The 12,731-nt window shown below is 45.2% G+C and overlaps 1 protein-coding gene across 5 annotated transcripts in view; it reads left to right on the top strand.

Annotated features, from left to right (window-relative positions):
* BTRC (beta-transducin repeat containing E3 ubiquitin protein ligase) overlaps positions 1-4,406 on the top strand; it is a 147,840-nt gene extending 143,434 nt beyond the window's left edge. For all 5 annotated transcript variants that reach the window (XM_039871439.1, XM_039871436.1, XM_039871435.1 and 2 more), the window contains 2 exons: positions 2,101-2,293; positions 4,069-4,406. In XM_039871439.1, the coding sequence (XP_039727373.1) occupies positions 2,101-2,262 (162 nt within the window). In that variant the 3' untranslated portion in view covers positions 2,263-2,293; positions 4,069-4,406. The remainder of the gene's footprint in view (positions 1-2,100; positions 2,294-4,068) is intronic.
* The last annotated feature ends 8,325 nt before the right edge of the window (positions 4,407-12,731 follow it).

The raw sequence follows: 12,731 nt of genomic DNA, 5'->3' as shown, positions 1-12,731 counted from the left end.
TTGACAGATAAATGGATAAACAAAATGTGATATGTGTGTGTGTGTGTGTGTGTGTGTGTGTGTGTGTGTATTAGAATATTATTCAGACTTGAAAAGAAAGGAAATATTGCACATGCTACAACATGGATGAAACTTGAGGACATTATTGTAAGTGAAACCAGTCACAAAAAGACAAATACTGTATGATTCCACTTATATGAGGTATCTGAAGTGGTTAAATACATATAAACAGAAAGTAGAATGGTGATTGCCAGGGGTTGCAGGGAGAGGAAGTTTGGAAATTACTGTTTAATGGGTATAGAATTTCAGTTTTGCTATATGAAAAAGTTCTACAGATTGATTGCACAACACAGTGAATGTACTTAACACTACTGAACTATACACTTAAAATTGGATAAGATGATAAATTTCATGTTTATTTTAATAAACTCAAAATAAAATATTTTTTAAAAAGAAAACATTAATGTAATAGGCAAACACAATCGTATGACTAATATGAGTTTATTAGGTAGGATTTTTTGGTAATATTTTAAACTGTTTGCTAGAATTAAGTGTGGTCTTGTCACTCTCCTTATGTTTAGTGATTTCACAATAAGAAATATGAAATTATTTAAAAGGTAATAATATGCCAATAAAATGAAGCAATTCAAATTAAACTAAATTTCAACAAAATACTATCGAATTGAATCCAATAGTGTATAAAAAGAATTATACACCACGACCAAGTGGGATTTATTCCAGTTAGCAAAGATGGTTTAATATTCAAAAATCAATTAATGTCCATCACATCAAAAGGCTAAAGAAGAAGAATCACATGATTATATCAGTAGATGCAGGAAAGACATTTGGTCAAGTCCAACATCCATTTATGATAAACTCTAAGCAAACTAGGAATAGAGGGGAACTGCCTCAATTTCATAAGGAAATATGCAAATTAAAACTCCGATAAAATACCACTACAAACCTACCAAAATAGCTAAAATTTAAAAGATTGTCAGTATCAATTTGTTAAAGATGTGAAGCAACTAGAAATCTGATACATAGCTTGTGGAGTATAAATTGCTACAACTTTTAAAAAATTGTTTTGCCATACCTACTAAAGCTAAACATACACCTACTCCATGGCCCCCATGGCCCAGCAATTCTAGGTGAAATAAGAGCATATAACCATCAAAGGACATGCACATAAATGTTCATAGCAGCTTTATTTATAATACCCAAAACTACAGTCTATCCATATGTTTACTGCAAGAGAAATGATAAATTATAGTGTTTTCTTATAATGGAATATAAGATAATAATAATAATAATAATAATAATAACAACAACAACAACAACAACTACTATTACATGCAGTAACATAGACGAATCTTATACCGTTGAGTAAAAGAAACCGAGAAAAAAGAATACATGCTGTTATGAGTATATATGACATTGAACAGGAAAAATGAATTGATAATAGCATTGGAATGAAGGTAATATTGATTAGTAAGGGGCATGAGAGTACTTTCTAGGATGCTGGAAATGATGGGGGGGAGTGGTTACTACAGTGATGTGCTAAATAGGTTTATAATTGCTTATGAGAGCCAAATGTTAAATTTTCATCAATTTTGCAAGCTGGTTGACCTCACATGGATAGCTTGAAATTGGCCAGGGTAGGAATTTTTATACCATGAAAATATGCAAATGCTGTTACAAACTAGGGAGAGTAAATTAATAAACATTTACCAGCACCCCACTTATTGCTCATCAAGCCTTGGCCTCTGATTGTGGAAGAATCTTGAAGAAATAGAGAGAGGATAAGGCCAGGGAGGTACTGAGGAATGGTCTTGTTCAGCCTAAGCCCAGGAGAATTAGCGATGAGACACTAGCATATTATTTGGCATGTCAACGCTCTAGTGAATATTACTTTGTGTATGAAATCAACTGCCCAATATTTGACTTATCCATCTTTTCTTTAAAGCAAATAAAGTTTTTTCTCTGTATTCTTGGAACAATTAAATGGTAGAGAATATTATCAACATAGATTCCTTTTGACATGTTGCTGAATTTATGTCCTTTTGATTTTGAGTAGTTCAAAAGTTTTTGTTTCTTCTTTAGGAGCATTCTGGAAGAGTTTTCCGACTCCAGTTTGACGAATTCCAGATTGTCAGTAGTTCACATGATGACACAATCCTCATCTGGGACTTTCTAAATGATCCAGCTGCCCAAGCTGAACCGCCCCGTTCCCCTTCTCGAACATACACCTATATCTCCAGATAAATAATCACACACTGACCTCATATTTGCCCAGGTATGAAAAAATAATTGTGTACAAAGCACCATGGGTAGGAGATGGAATATTGGTTGTAAGGTGTTGCTAGTTCATGGAGCCTTCTCGTGCCCTTTATCTCTCCAAGTCCTGTAAAGCATGGGAAGCCAACAACATGAGACAGAGCTGGGACTGCATATTGGGTGACCCTTGTGCAGCAGAACTAGTAATTCCTACCCCTGTTATCTAATAGGATTGATAAGAAAGGAAGAGATTTGAATCAGTTTCAAAACTAAGAGGAATGACCCAAAAGCCTGTGGCTTTGTAGTTCCCTGATCAAATCACTACTCATAATAGAGACCTTTTAAACCAGGTAGATAATCTGATGTGTGAATGGGAACATCTCATGGTGAAATATGCTGACTTCTCACAGTTCTGCCTTGTCAGTATCATTTGATTATAAAGGTAGCTTTTTTATCTTGATCCCCATTCCCCAACCCCTCCAGAAATGAAAAGAACTGTCTTTTGACCTTGGTAGTAGTTCTAGAATTGGTGAAAACTCCACATATTCTCCCTCTCAAGTCTTCATCCTCCCTCTGAGGCAGGAAAAGATCCTGAAATTCATCTTTATGTATATTATGGTGTTTTCAAATCATACCTGGTATCCTAAACAGTTCAAATAAATTAATTAGGTTATGGTTGGTTTGGGAAAATTGCACTACAGCTGGGGAGCATTGCCTCCATTGGAATTTCTCGTTTCCCATGCTTACCTCAGTTCTGTGGCATAAGAACACTTTTAGTACACTTTTTTGCGCATCTTTTTGCAATGGTTCTTCTGAATGGGGTGGTTTGTGCCTTGCTGGGCTCACTTCATTGGTCACTTCTCACAGAGGACACACTGCCTCCTCGTTCCTCAGCCTCCTCATCCAAGTCACACAGGCAAGCCTGGGTGAGAATTTTAGCTGTGCACCCTTGGGCAAGTAACTTCCCAGAGCCTTAGTTTCTTCATTAGTGAAATGAGGGTTGCAGTACCCACTACACAGAGCTGTTGTGAGGATTGCATTGAAATGTTAATTGTAAAATTCTTAGTGCTTAGCCCAGTGCCTAGCCCATAACAAGCCCTTGGTAAAAAGTGGTCACCAGTATTAATATTATAATTGTCATGTTACCTATCCCATCCTTTTGCCAGAATTTCTCCACCTGAGATTTTTATGACATTTTGCCACTTTTAATATTCTTTCTGGTGTTCTTATTGCGTATGTCTCCTTCCCCTCTCACTGCTGAAATACAGACATCCCCTAAGAGTATGATTCAGGCTTTTCTTCATTATCTAAGCTCCCTTCTTTGTCTGCCTTATCTCTTGCCAAGATTTCAGCTATCATCTCAATCTAGATAACTCTAAAATTTGTATTTCTATTCCTAACTTCAGCCTTAATCTCTAGGCCACATATCCAGTCACATCTGTCTTTGAAGGCCACTCAGGGCCAGAACCTCAGAGCTCTTCTAGCCTGCTATACCTTTATAGGGAGCAGGTGAAAGCTTGATGCTACACTCATCATAATCACTCTTAATCTCAAGACATCGGAGTCACTCTGTGAGCACTGTGGTTCTAGCATGTCAGTGAGCCCTGTGAAGTCCCCAAACAGGCCATGTAGCCTTTGACCAAAACTCTTGCTTGGCATAGGCAGAGAGCAGGCATTAATAAGCACCTCTGAGCCGTTCTCCCAGTTGACAGCTAAGTTAATATTTTTTCCTCATAGAGCAAGTGAGAAGTACAGGGAAAGGGACTAATGACTATTTGCTCTGTTTTCACACAGGACTCATTAAAGTTGCGGTATTTAATGTATCTGCCAATACCAGGATGAGCAACAACAGTAACAATCAAAATACTACCCACTTTCCCCGGACTAGCCGAGGAGCAGGGCTTTGAGACTCCTGCTGGGACACAGTTGGTCTGCAGTCGACCCAGGAGGGTCTGCTCAGTACAGCTGACTGCTTCCGTGCTGCTATCAGAAGATGTCTTTTATCTTTCGTGAATGATTGGAACTTTTAAACCTCACCTCACTTCCCCTCCTCTTTCCCCTCTGCACCTGTTTTTTCCTCATTTGGTTCCAGACAAAGATGACTTATAAATATATTTAGTGTTTTGCCAGAATCTCTCTTGCTTTGCCGTTAAGCAGAAGAACTAGTTTCCCTATATAGCCTGCTGGGAGAGACCCACTGCTAGGGGACAGGGGGAAACCACCTCAAGCCAGACAGCAGCCAGTGTCTCCCTCTGAACTACAGGAATGCCCAGCGCCTGGCAAGATCAAGCAGCCCCACTATGCTTAGGAGGAGACAGCTGTCTGTGTAGCCTTTGGGGTAAGAAAGAGAGACAGTAAGAATGCGCACACTGGAAGATCTGGGCCTCTTTCCTTTCATCTCTTTCTCTGTGTCTCCCTCTTTCCCCCTCCCCTCACTCCCCTTCAACCTGTTTCTGTGCTCCACCTGAGAAAGAGTATGAAGAAAGTGGCCTTGGTTAGCATGAGGCAAATCAGCCAGAAAATGCAACTCTTGGAAGAATTAAATGCTGTTCAGTCAAAATTTCAAATGCAGGCTTTTGCTGCAAGAGATCCTACGTGACAGCAGTGGGTTCTCAGACATGGGACTCTCATTGTATTTGAAAGTCTTCTCTTATTCTTCAGCACCCTGCACTCTCACCCCCAATTTCCAAAAAGAAAAAACGGGAGAGAGCAGAAATTTCCCGGGCTTTATCAATGGCCACATCTTTTCTGGACTCAGCAGTCTCCTCAATTCCATGTAGAGTGTGGAAAGGAGTTGCTGATTGCATTTCCTCTCATTAACAATTAGATGTGTAATAAAAAGCATTGTACTTCATCTTAAATCACTGGTAAGGCTCAGCCTACAGAAAGGTTCGAAATGGCCAGAGCTAGTCGCTCGATGCGTTCTTCACAATGGTTCACATCTCTGATTTCCTCATCAGGGCCTGTGAGCACCCAGGCACCTGTATCTTTGCCAAGACCACGATCAGAGTAGCTTAAGAGGTGGTCATGAATGAGAGTTGATTTATTTTTCATTTAGGCCAGTAAATAACATTTTTTCAAAAATCAAGCTAATCATCTCAACCTTGACCTGCAGAGCCTTCCTTCTGCTTTTTCCAAAGTTGATATTTACAAAGGGCAAAGCTGCCAGAGAGAGCAGATCAGGGTGAAGTTTGGCACACAGGGTTTATTACGGGGGCAGAAACTGCCTTCTCTTTCCTATTCTCCCTCCTCCCGGTCTTATTTTACTCTCCACTCTCCCCAACCAATAAAATTTCTCTGGCAGTTGGTGAACAACATAAACAAATGGACCTCAGCAAGGGCCTGGCTGACCCAGCCACTTGAAAGGCAGCTAGCTGTATGGGCTCTCAGTATAGGGCACAGGTGCTTCCCCAACCTGGGAGCATAGGGAATACTATCAGCCTGAGCCCAACTTGTTTGCTAGGGTGGGAGTGGACCTCCACCATCCATTTCCGGTGTCATTAAAGGCCCAAGGCCACAGTACAGTCTCAAGTTTCCCTTGGAAGCAGAGCTGTCAGGCCCATTGTTTCCATTCCTAATCAAAGCAGTTGAGTAAAAGAAAGCCCCTTTTTAACCAGCTGCTGTAGAAACATCAGAATGGGAGCCTGTTGCAGGTGACCTCAAAGCCAGGCCACCTTTAGTTCAGCAGCCAAGGAGAGGGAGAGTAGGCCATCTTCACGCTTCCCTCTGATTTGTAAGGTTTCCTCTTCCCAAAATGTGCCCAGACTGGATGTTGTTATTACATATTAGGAGGTAGTTTATGCATATGCATTTTTCCTTTCCTGCTTTATGAGTGCTTTTAAGCTTTTAGTTCCAGGTTACAGTCAGAAAATAATTTCCAGTGTAATGGTATGTCATTGCCTAGGAAGTATTTTCTGAGTATAATTCTCTTCCTAACTAGCCAAATGCTACAGAGAAATATTTTCTATCTAGTCACTATCAGGGTTCCTTGTCTATTGTGTTGACTATTAATGGCTTTTTGATTGGTTAAGGATTTTGTCAGGTGAGGCAGAGGGCTGTCATCCCTGAAAAACACACAGGTCAGGCATTAAAGAGGCATGGGTTTTAAGCTGTTTTAAAATATTGCCCAATAGCCATAACTTTACCAGCCTTTCTGTTATATGCTGCTGTTCAAAAGTGGGAGCGGTTGAATATTCATCGGTGCCCGGGGTTTTGCTCTCCCATCTAGGTTCAGTTGAAAGCAGATTATTTAGAATACTAAATAGACCGTTCTGAAGCCTTTCCAATACATCATAAATGAGATCGAGGTGGCCCTCCGTGCAGTCTGGAGCCATTAGCTCCATCGAGGATATTCCCCAAGTTGTCCTCTGCTGCCGATGAAAATGAGAATGAAGTTAAGTGGTCTGAAAAACTTGAGTCAGTCACATCTCTCAGCTCTGGGGGTCATTTACCAGTTCATTGTAGAAGAAATAATCAGGTAAGTAGAAGTTCATTTCCAAAGAAGGTAAACCCCACTTACCATCTCTGCATGATTTCAGTAGGAATTGATTTTCACTAATCCCCAACTGGGCTAGAATAAATGTAAAGTTTGACCTTTTTAAAAAGAGAAACAAAGAAAGCGCATTTAAAGGAATAGTAGAAAAGGAGCTGAAGGTGTCTCTGGGCCCTGAAATGAAATGGCTCCATTGTAAATTACTGTCTTCGCACTAAAATTCCGATGTGGGCCTAAAAGAAATGTTCCTTCAGGATGGGAGGCAGCCCCTTCAAAGGTGGGTGAGGAGCGTGTGCATGCACTGCACCTGGGAGCTCCGGGGGCACACGTGAGCTCTCCATTCACACTGGGGCCGCTGGGACAAAACCAGCATGTCTTGCTGCAAGTGTGTATTTCCACTGCTCTGAACATCCTTTTACTTTCTCATGAGCAGCTTGATAGTAGACATGAATTGTGAATGGCAGGCTTTTTACACTTGTCCCTTGGCAAAATTCTTTCTGGTGACTCTTCACCAGAAACTTCGGAGATGGGGACTGTTTGGAACTCTACTGACAAATAATAAAGTCTGGCCCTCATAACTTGTTTCTGAACTGGAAAAGACCCTGAGACCCCTAAATCATTCTGTTTTCTGCTTGAGTAAGAAAAATCCTTTTTTATTTATTTTTCTTTTGTAAAATCAAAATCTGAAGGGAAGAAAATCCTTCGCCGTTTCTTGGTGCCCACTGGTCTAAACAGCTGGAGTTAGTCTCCTTGCTTAGCACTTGATTATGTGTGGAAATAAAGGGCTCGGGGTGAAGGGAGTGGGAATGTTGGAAATAAGTGGGGCAGTTTTTTTCTTTACAGAATTAGACTAGATACCTTGGTATTGTTGACCGTGGTGTCCTCTGTTTACCTTAGATGGTAATACCTTCCTGCCTGAAGTGGGAACTGTCCAACCCAGAATAGTGCGCGCCTGGGGGCTAGGCTGCAGGCTTGATTTTGGCGAATCCTACTTCCAAGTGGGAAAAGGGAGGCTTAGGTAACCCCCACCTGTGACCATCATGCTCTTTGGTGATCAAGTTTACCATATGACTTTAATCCACATTTCTGATCTCCTTCCCCATTTAGATGAGTTCAACAGACTTTCCAAGAACTAAAGAACATGAAAAGACGCCCCGCTTCTCTTTGCTTGCCTTCCTCTCTTTCATGCTAGAATAACTCACTTCTAACATGGGCACCCACAGCCTGCAGGCTGAGTTTCTCTTTCTGGGCTCTATCCACCCATCTCAGAGTCCCTTAGGTTCTCCTCAGTCTGACCATAATCAGTGCCAGAAATTATGGAAAGACAGCCATCCCTTAGGAGAATGAGGCTGAGTTTTGCTTCTTGTTATTTTCACCTGTAGTTCATTTGTGACTTCATAATTCTTAGAACTAAGGAGAGAAACCAAAAGAGCATGATTATGGCTGCTCGATTTCAGGTGGAACTTAATGCATTGACATTCTGAAACCTCATCTGTTGGAAGCTGAGTATGATCGAAAATTTCCTAGAGGCAGATGACATCTAAACTATGTGCTCTTCAGTCCACCCACCTGGCTCTCTCAGCTGCTTATTGACTGCGTATGTGTTGAAGGATGACTGTAGTAAGTAGCATTACAAAGGGTCACCTCCCCTCTATTTCTTTCCCTTCCTGGACACGGAAGGACAGACCAATGAGGAGGATTAGACCCCTGGTACCAAGGAAACGTAGACCTTCCCAAATTAGCTATCACTTCAGCCTAACCCAGACTGCTCTGAGAGATATTCACTGGACTCCAAATAGGGGGCAGGCCTGGCAACAAATGTGAGCTGCCTTGAGAGCTTTCTGTTGGTTCAGCCCTTTGTTCTCTAGACTTCAGTATTGACTGCTTTGACTTTTGTGATTATGTTTTGGTGATGTGTAGTCAATGTACCAATATGTTCACAACCTAGGATCATGGTAATATAGTGTGTTCTGGTTTTTTTAACTGTTCAGAAAAAAGTAACTTAAATTACAAATATAAGATTAAAGTGAATTTTCTAAGTGTCTTGTCTCTTTGCCCCAACATCAAAAGGACAGTGAGTTTTTTGGTATACAAATTGAGTGCACAGATACCTTTTAAGATAACCTGATATGAGAAAACATTGTGAGAAGTCAGGGCCAAATGATGTGAATACATATGGAGCCCCTGGCATACAGTTAATTTTCCATGTGGAACCAAATTGAATCCAAAGCGATGTCTGATTTGAGAACTAGTCAACATAGCCTCAGCCTACCACAACCCCACTTGAGCCCAGAACTTAAATTCTCTTCTGCCTCCTAAAAGCATGAGAAGACTTAGGTTCTTCCCCTGCATCCTATTTGGTCACTTTCTAGACAGGTGAGCTCACATTTGGGAGCAATTTCCAGAGAGACTCCAACAAGCTATAAAAATAGAGAACATTGACCATCTGGGGGAAACCTACCCCCTTTCCCTCTTTAAACCAATCCTAGGGAGATGGGTACAGGTTGCAGGCAGGGCAGGCCTCCCTGCTCATCGCCCTCTTCTCTCCTCCTAGAGTCACAAGAAGAACCTTTGCCAAAATTAACCCACCCTTGTTTTATATCTGTAGGCCCCGTTTGCCTCCCTGGCTGTATCGGCTTGTGGTCTCAGTGTTTGTCATACCTAGACTGACACTGTGGTCGTGAGAGCATTCTCAAACTGTAAGGAGGCGGGGCCCCACTGCAGAACTATCCCTCCTGGAGGAGCTGGAGGCATAACCGAGCATCAGGTGCACCCAGTGTTTTGCAGATGGGGAACCTGAGCAAGAAAAGGGGTTCCTCACACTTCCACACTAGAGTCTTCTCTCTAACAAGGACAGGGAGAGAGGAGTCAGCAGAGACCACTCAGGACCCCTGGCATCTAATCAGTTGTCACCAGCTGGGCTCCTGAGCCCAGCACTGAGCAGAGGCTGGGCTGTGGGGTTTCTGGTCTCACCTTCAAACTCAATGTCAGATGGTTTCCCCAAGAAGACCGGGGTGTAGGCACACACACCCTTGGAAGACTTAGCTCTGAAGTCACTTTCCCAAAGCCAGTCTGGGCCTGGAATCTCTTTCCCCTTGAAACCTATAGCTGCGCCACCATCAGCCACAACTAAGGGGAGGAGACCTCTCCTTTCTGATTGGCTCTTGCCAATTAAGAGCATTTTATTAGGCTGCTAATTAAAGGCACTTCGTTAGCAGCAGGAGAGGCCGGGTGGGTGCCTGGCGAGATGGAGCTGAAGCCAGGAGAAATCGTTTTCTTCCCCCCATGGAAGCAGAGCTTCTCAGGGAACCCTCTCAGCCCCCTAGCCTCTCCTGCTGAGCCTACCACACCCCTTGCTTTCAATTAGCAGCTCTGAGGGGAGCGAGGTCATTACCAAGCTCAGGTGGAGCGCCCTCCCCGCTCCAGGCCACATAAGCCCTCAGGGGCTGTCCAGTCCCCACGCACCTTGTTTGGAGTCTGGGCTACTCAAGGGGTTGTGTTTGTTCTCCCCAGTGAGGAATGGCCTATGGATCCCATCACTGAAGCGACTGCTAGTAGTCACCTAGTGAACAGGATGACCAGTCAGTCACATGGTGTGAACCTCCAAGCCCCCTTCCTCACCAGAGGCTCATGATGTTATTAGAAAATGTGACCTCCCTACTGATCCCTTTGCAAGAGCTGAGCCCTCAGTAGACCCTGCAGACCCTGAGTGGGTCCAGGAGGGGGAGGGGTTGATGGTTTTACAGTCCCAGCCTCGGCAGACTCTTGAGACTCCTGTTGGATCTCAAGCTCATCACATATTTGAGCATGCCCTCTGCATGGTCTAAATGAGCACCAAGCAAGTCTCCCTTCCTCCAGCAAAAGAGGAGAGCCTGGCCATGACTTAGCGAGAGCGGGCTGGCATACAGGGTCATAGATAATCCCTCTCCAGAACCCTCCCTGTCCCATCTCGCTGCCCTCCTCACCCCCTCACTTAACTGCAGAATTAACACCAGCCCAGGCTGGGAGGGCAGATTTATGGCTGGGCCTACCTCTCTCCATTTAACCTGAGGCCGGCCCGGGCTCCAGACACTAAATTAGATTTTTGACAATTAGAGAGACTAATGGGCACATAGCCATCCCCAGAGCCAGATATCCAGCAAGGCCGTCCTTTAATATCCACCGCTGGCCAGCCAGCCCCTCCCAACCCCTTCCTCCCTCCCCGGGCGGGCATTTCTCTCCCATAGCCTGAGTCTCTCTGCCTGGCTCTGCAAGTACTTCTGAGGCTTCTTGGTTTCCCTCCCCCTTGATTACTTACCCTCTTTCCCACCCCTTGCCCAAGGCTAGCTTGGCTCTCGGGCTCTGCCCTTCCTTGCCTTCCTTTCTTGTCCTTCAGCCTCCTTGGCTTGCGGTCACTTCTTTCTCCATCACCACCTTCCCCAGGACCCATCCTTCTGTAACTTTTCTATCTGCCCTTAGCAGACTGCAAGCCCCTTGAGGGCAGGGAGTTGTGCCCTATCCCATCCTACATGCTCAGTAACCAATGGGTGCAAAATAAATGTCCTGAGCCCACCTCCCTCTGAGCTGCGGGATCTCTAAGGCCCGCCCACCCTGCCCTCCTGGCCCCGAGGTCCAGCCCTAGCTCTGGCCCGGCTCTGCTTCCAGGATGGGCTGGGTTTCCTTCCCTGCAGCCCCTCAGCTCTGGCCTGTCTTGGGCTGGGCTGGTAATGAGATTGCAGTAAGTGGCATTGGGGGTTGGCGGGGAGCTGCTCACATTCACTCAGGCAGACTCATAGCTCTGTCAGGCTGATTGGTCCTGAGTGGAGGCACAAACGGCCCCCCATGGACATGCTGAGATTGGTTATAAAATTACAAGCATTTGTTCTGCTGTCAGTGGCCTTCCCTCCCTTCCCTCTGCCTGCCTGTGCTCCCCACCACCCCCCACCCAGCCCTCTCTCCCTTGGGGTCAGCCCACACACCCTGAAGGACCCTGACCAGGGGCCACTATGGCCGATGAGACCAAGAGGCTAAGGCCACAAGCTCCCCATCCCAGCAGGCCTTCATGCGTTGGCCCTGGGATGGTCATATCTCAGTCTGGCCTCAGGGTGACCTGACCCTGTGCCCGGGGCTTCCTATCCCCTGAGGATAAGTGGGAGTGGTGGCCCAGGGCAAATAGGCCTTGGAATCCAGAGGACCAGACCGCAATTAGAGGAAGCTATCCCAACCCAGGCCTCCCTGGAGCAACCAGTGCCCACAATTTTAAGGGGGTCCAAGGCAGGGATAGGGGGATGGAGGGGGATAGGGGGACTAGGGGCCTTCCATACTGAAAGAGGGAGCAACAGCAGCCAGGGCAGTAGGAGAAGCCCACCTCTAGTCCCTTAATATGGCCAGTCCCCTGTACTGTACCCTAACCCTAGGTAAGGACAAAACAGCCCTCAGGAGAGCGCCCCTCACCTAGTCCCTGAAGCCTGGACCAAACCTAAAAGCCAATATGGCCCACCAACCCCTTGCTATGGCTACCCTCTGTCTGAGTCCCCTCAGCCCGGCCCCTGCACTCACCCTCTAGGGCCAAGGGTCAATGGCCATAGTCCTTCTGGCCTTTGGAGGGGCCCAATTACCCCCAAGCAGGGGTGCCTTGAAAAACTTTTGCTATCACAGAGATACCCATTCCTTCCTGGCCCTGCCCCGCTGCCTGACAGACAGACCAGCCAAGGCCCTCTTACTCTGGCCTCTTGGCCTCCTTCCCTCCCTCATTTCTCCAACAAGCCCCAGCCCCTGGCCCTTGCCTGGACCCTCAGCTCCAGCCTCAGTCCCCACCTGTCTGCCACCATCCTATTGGGAGGCACCAGGACACCCTGTAACCAGCTTGATGGGGGCACATGCTGAGGGGAGGGTTCTCCAGCTTGGAGTGGGGAGCTTTAGGGGACAGAGTCTCCTGGCTGCTGATTACAAGGTGCCTTCCTGCCATCCATCATTCTTTCTCAAC

Source organism: Pteropus medius, unplaced genomic scaffold (assembly GCF_902729225.1).
Source record: "Pteropus medius unplaced genomic scaffold, Ma_sr-lr_union100, whole genome shotgun sequence".
Taxonomy (NCBI): Eukaryota; Metazoa; Chordata; class Mammalia; order Chiroptera; family Pteropodidae; genus Pteropus; species Pteropus medius.
The sequence above is the reverse complement of the archived record's forward strand: the minus strand, read 5'-3'. Positions and strand labels throughout refer to the sequence as shown.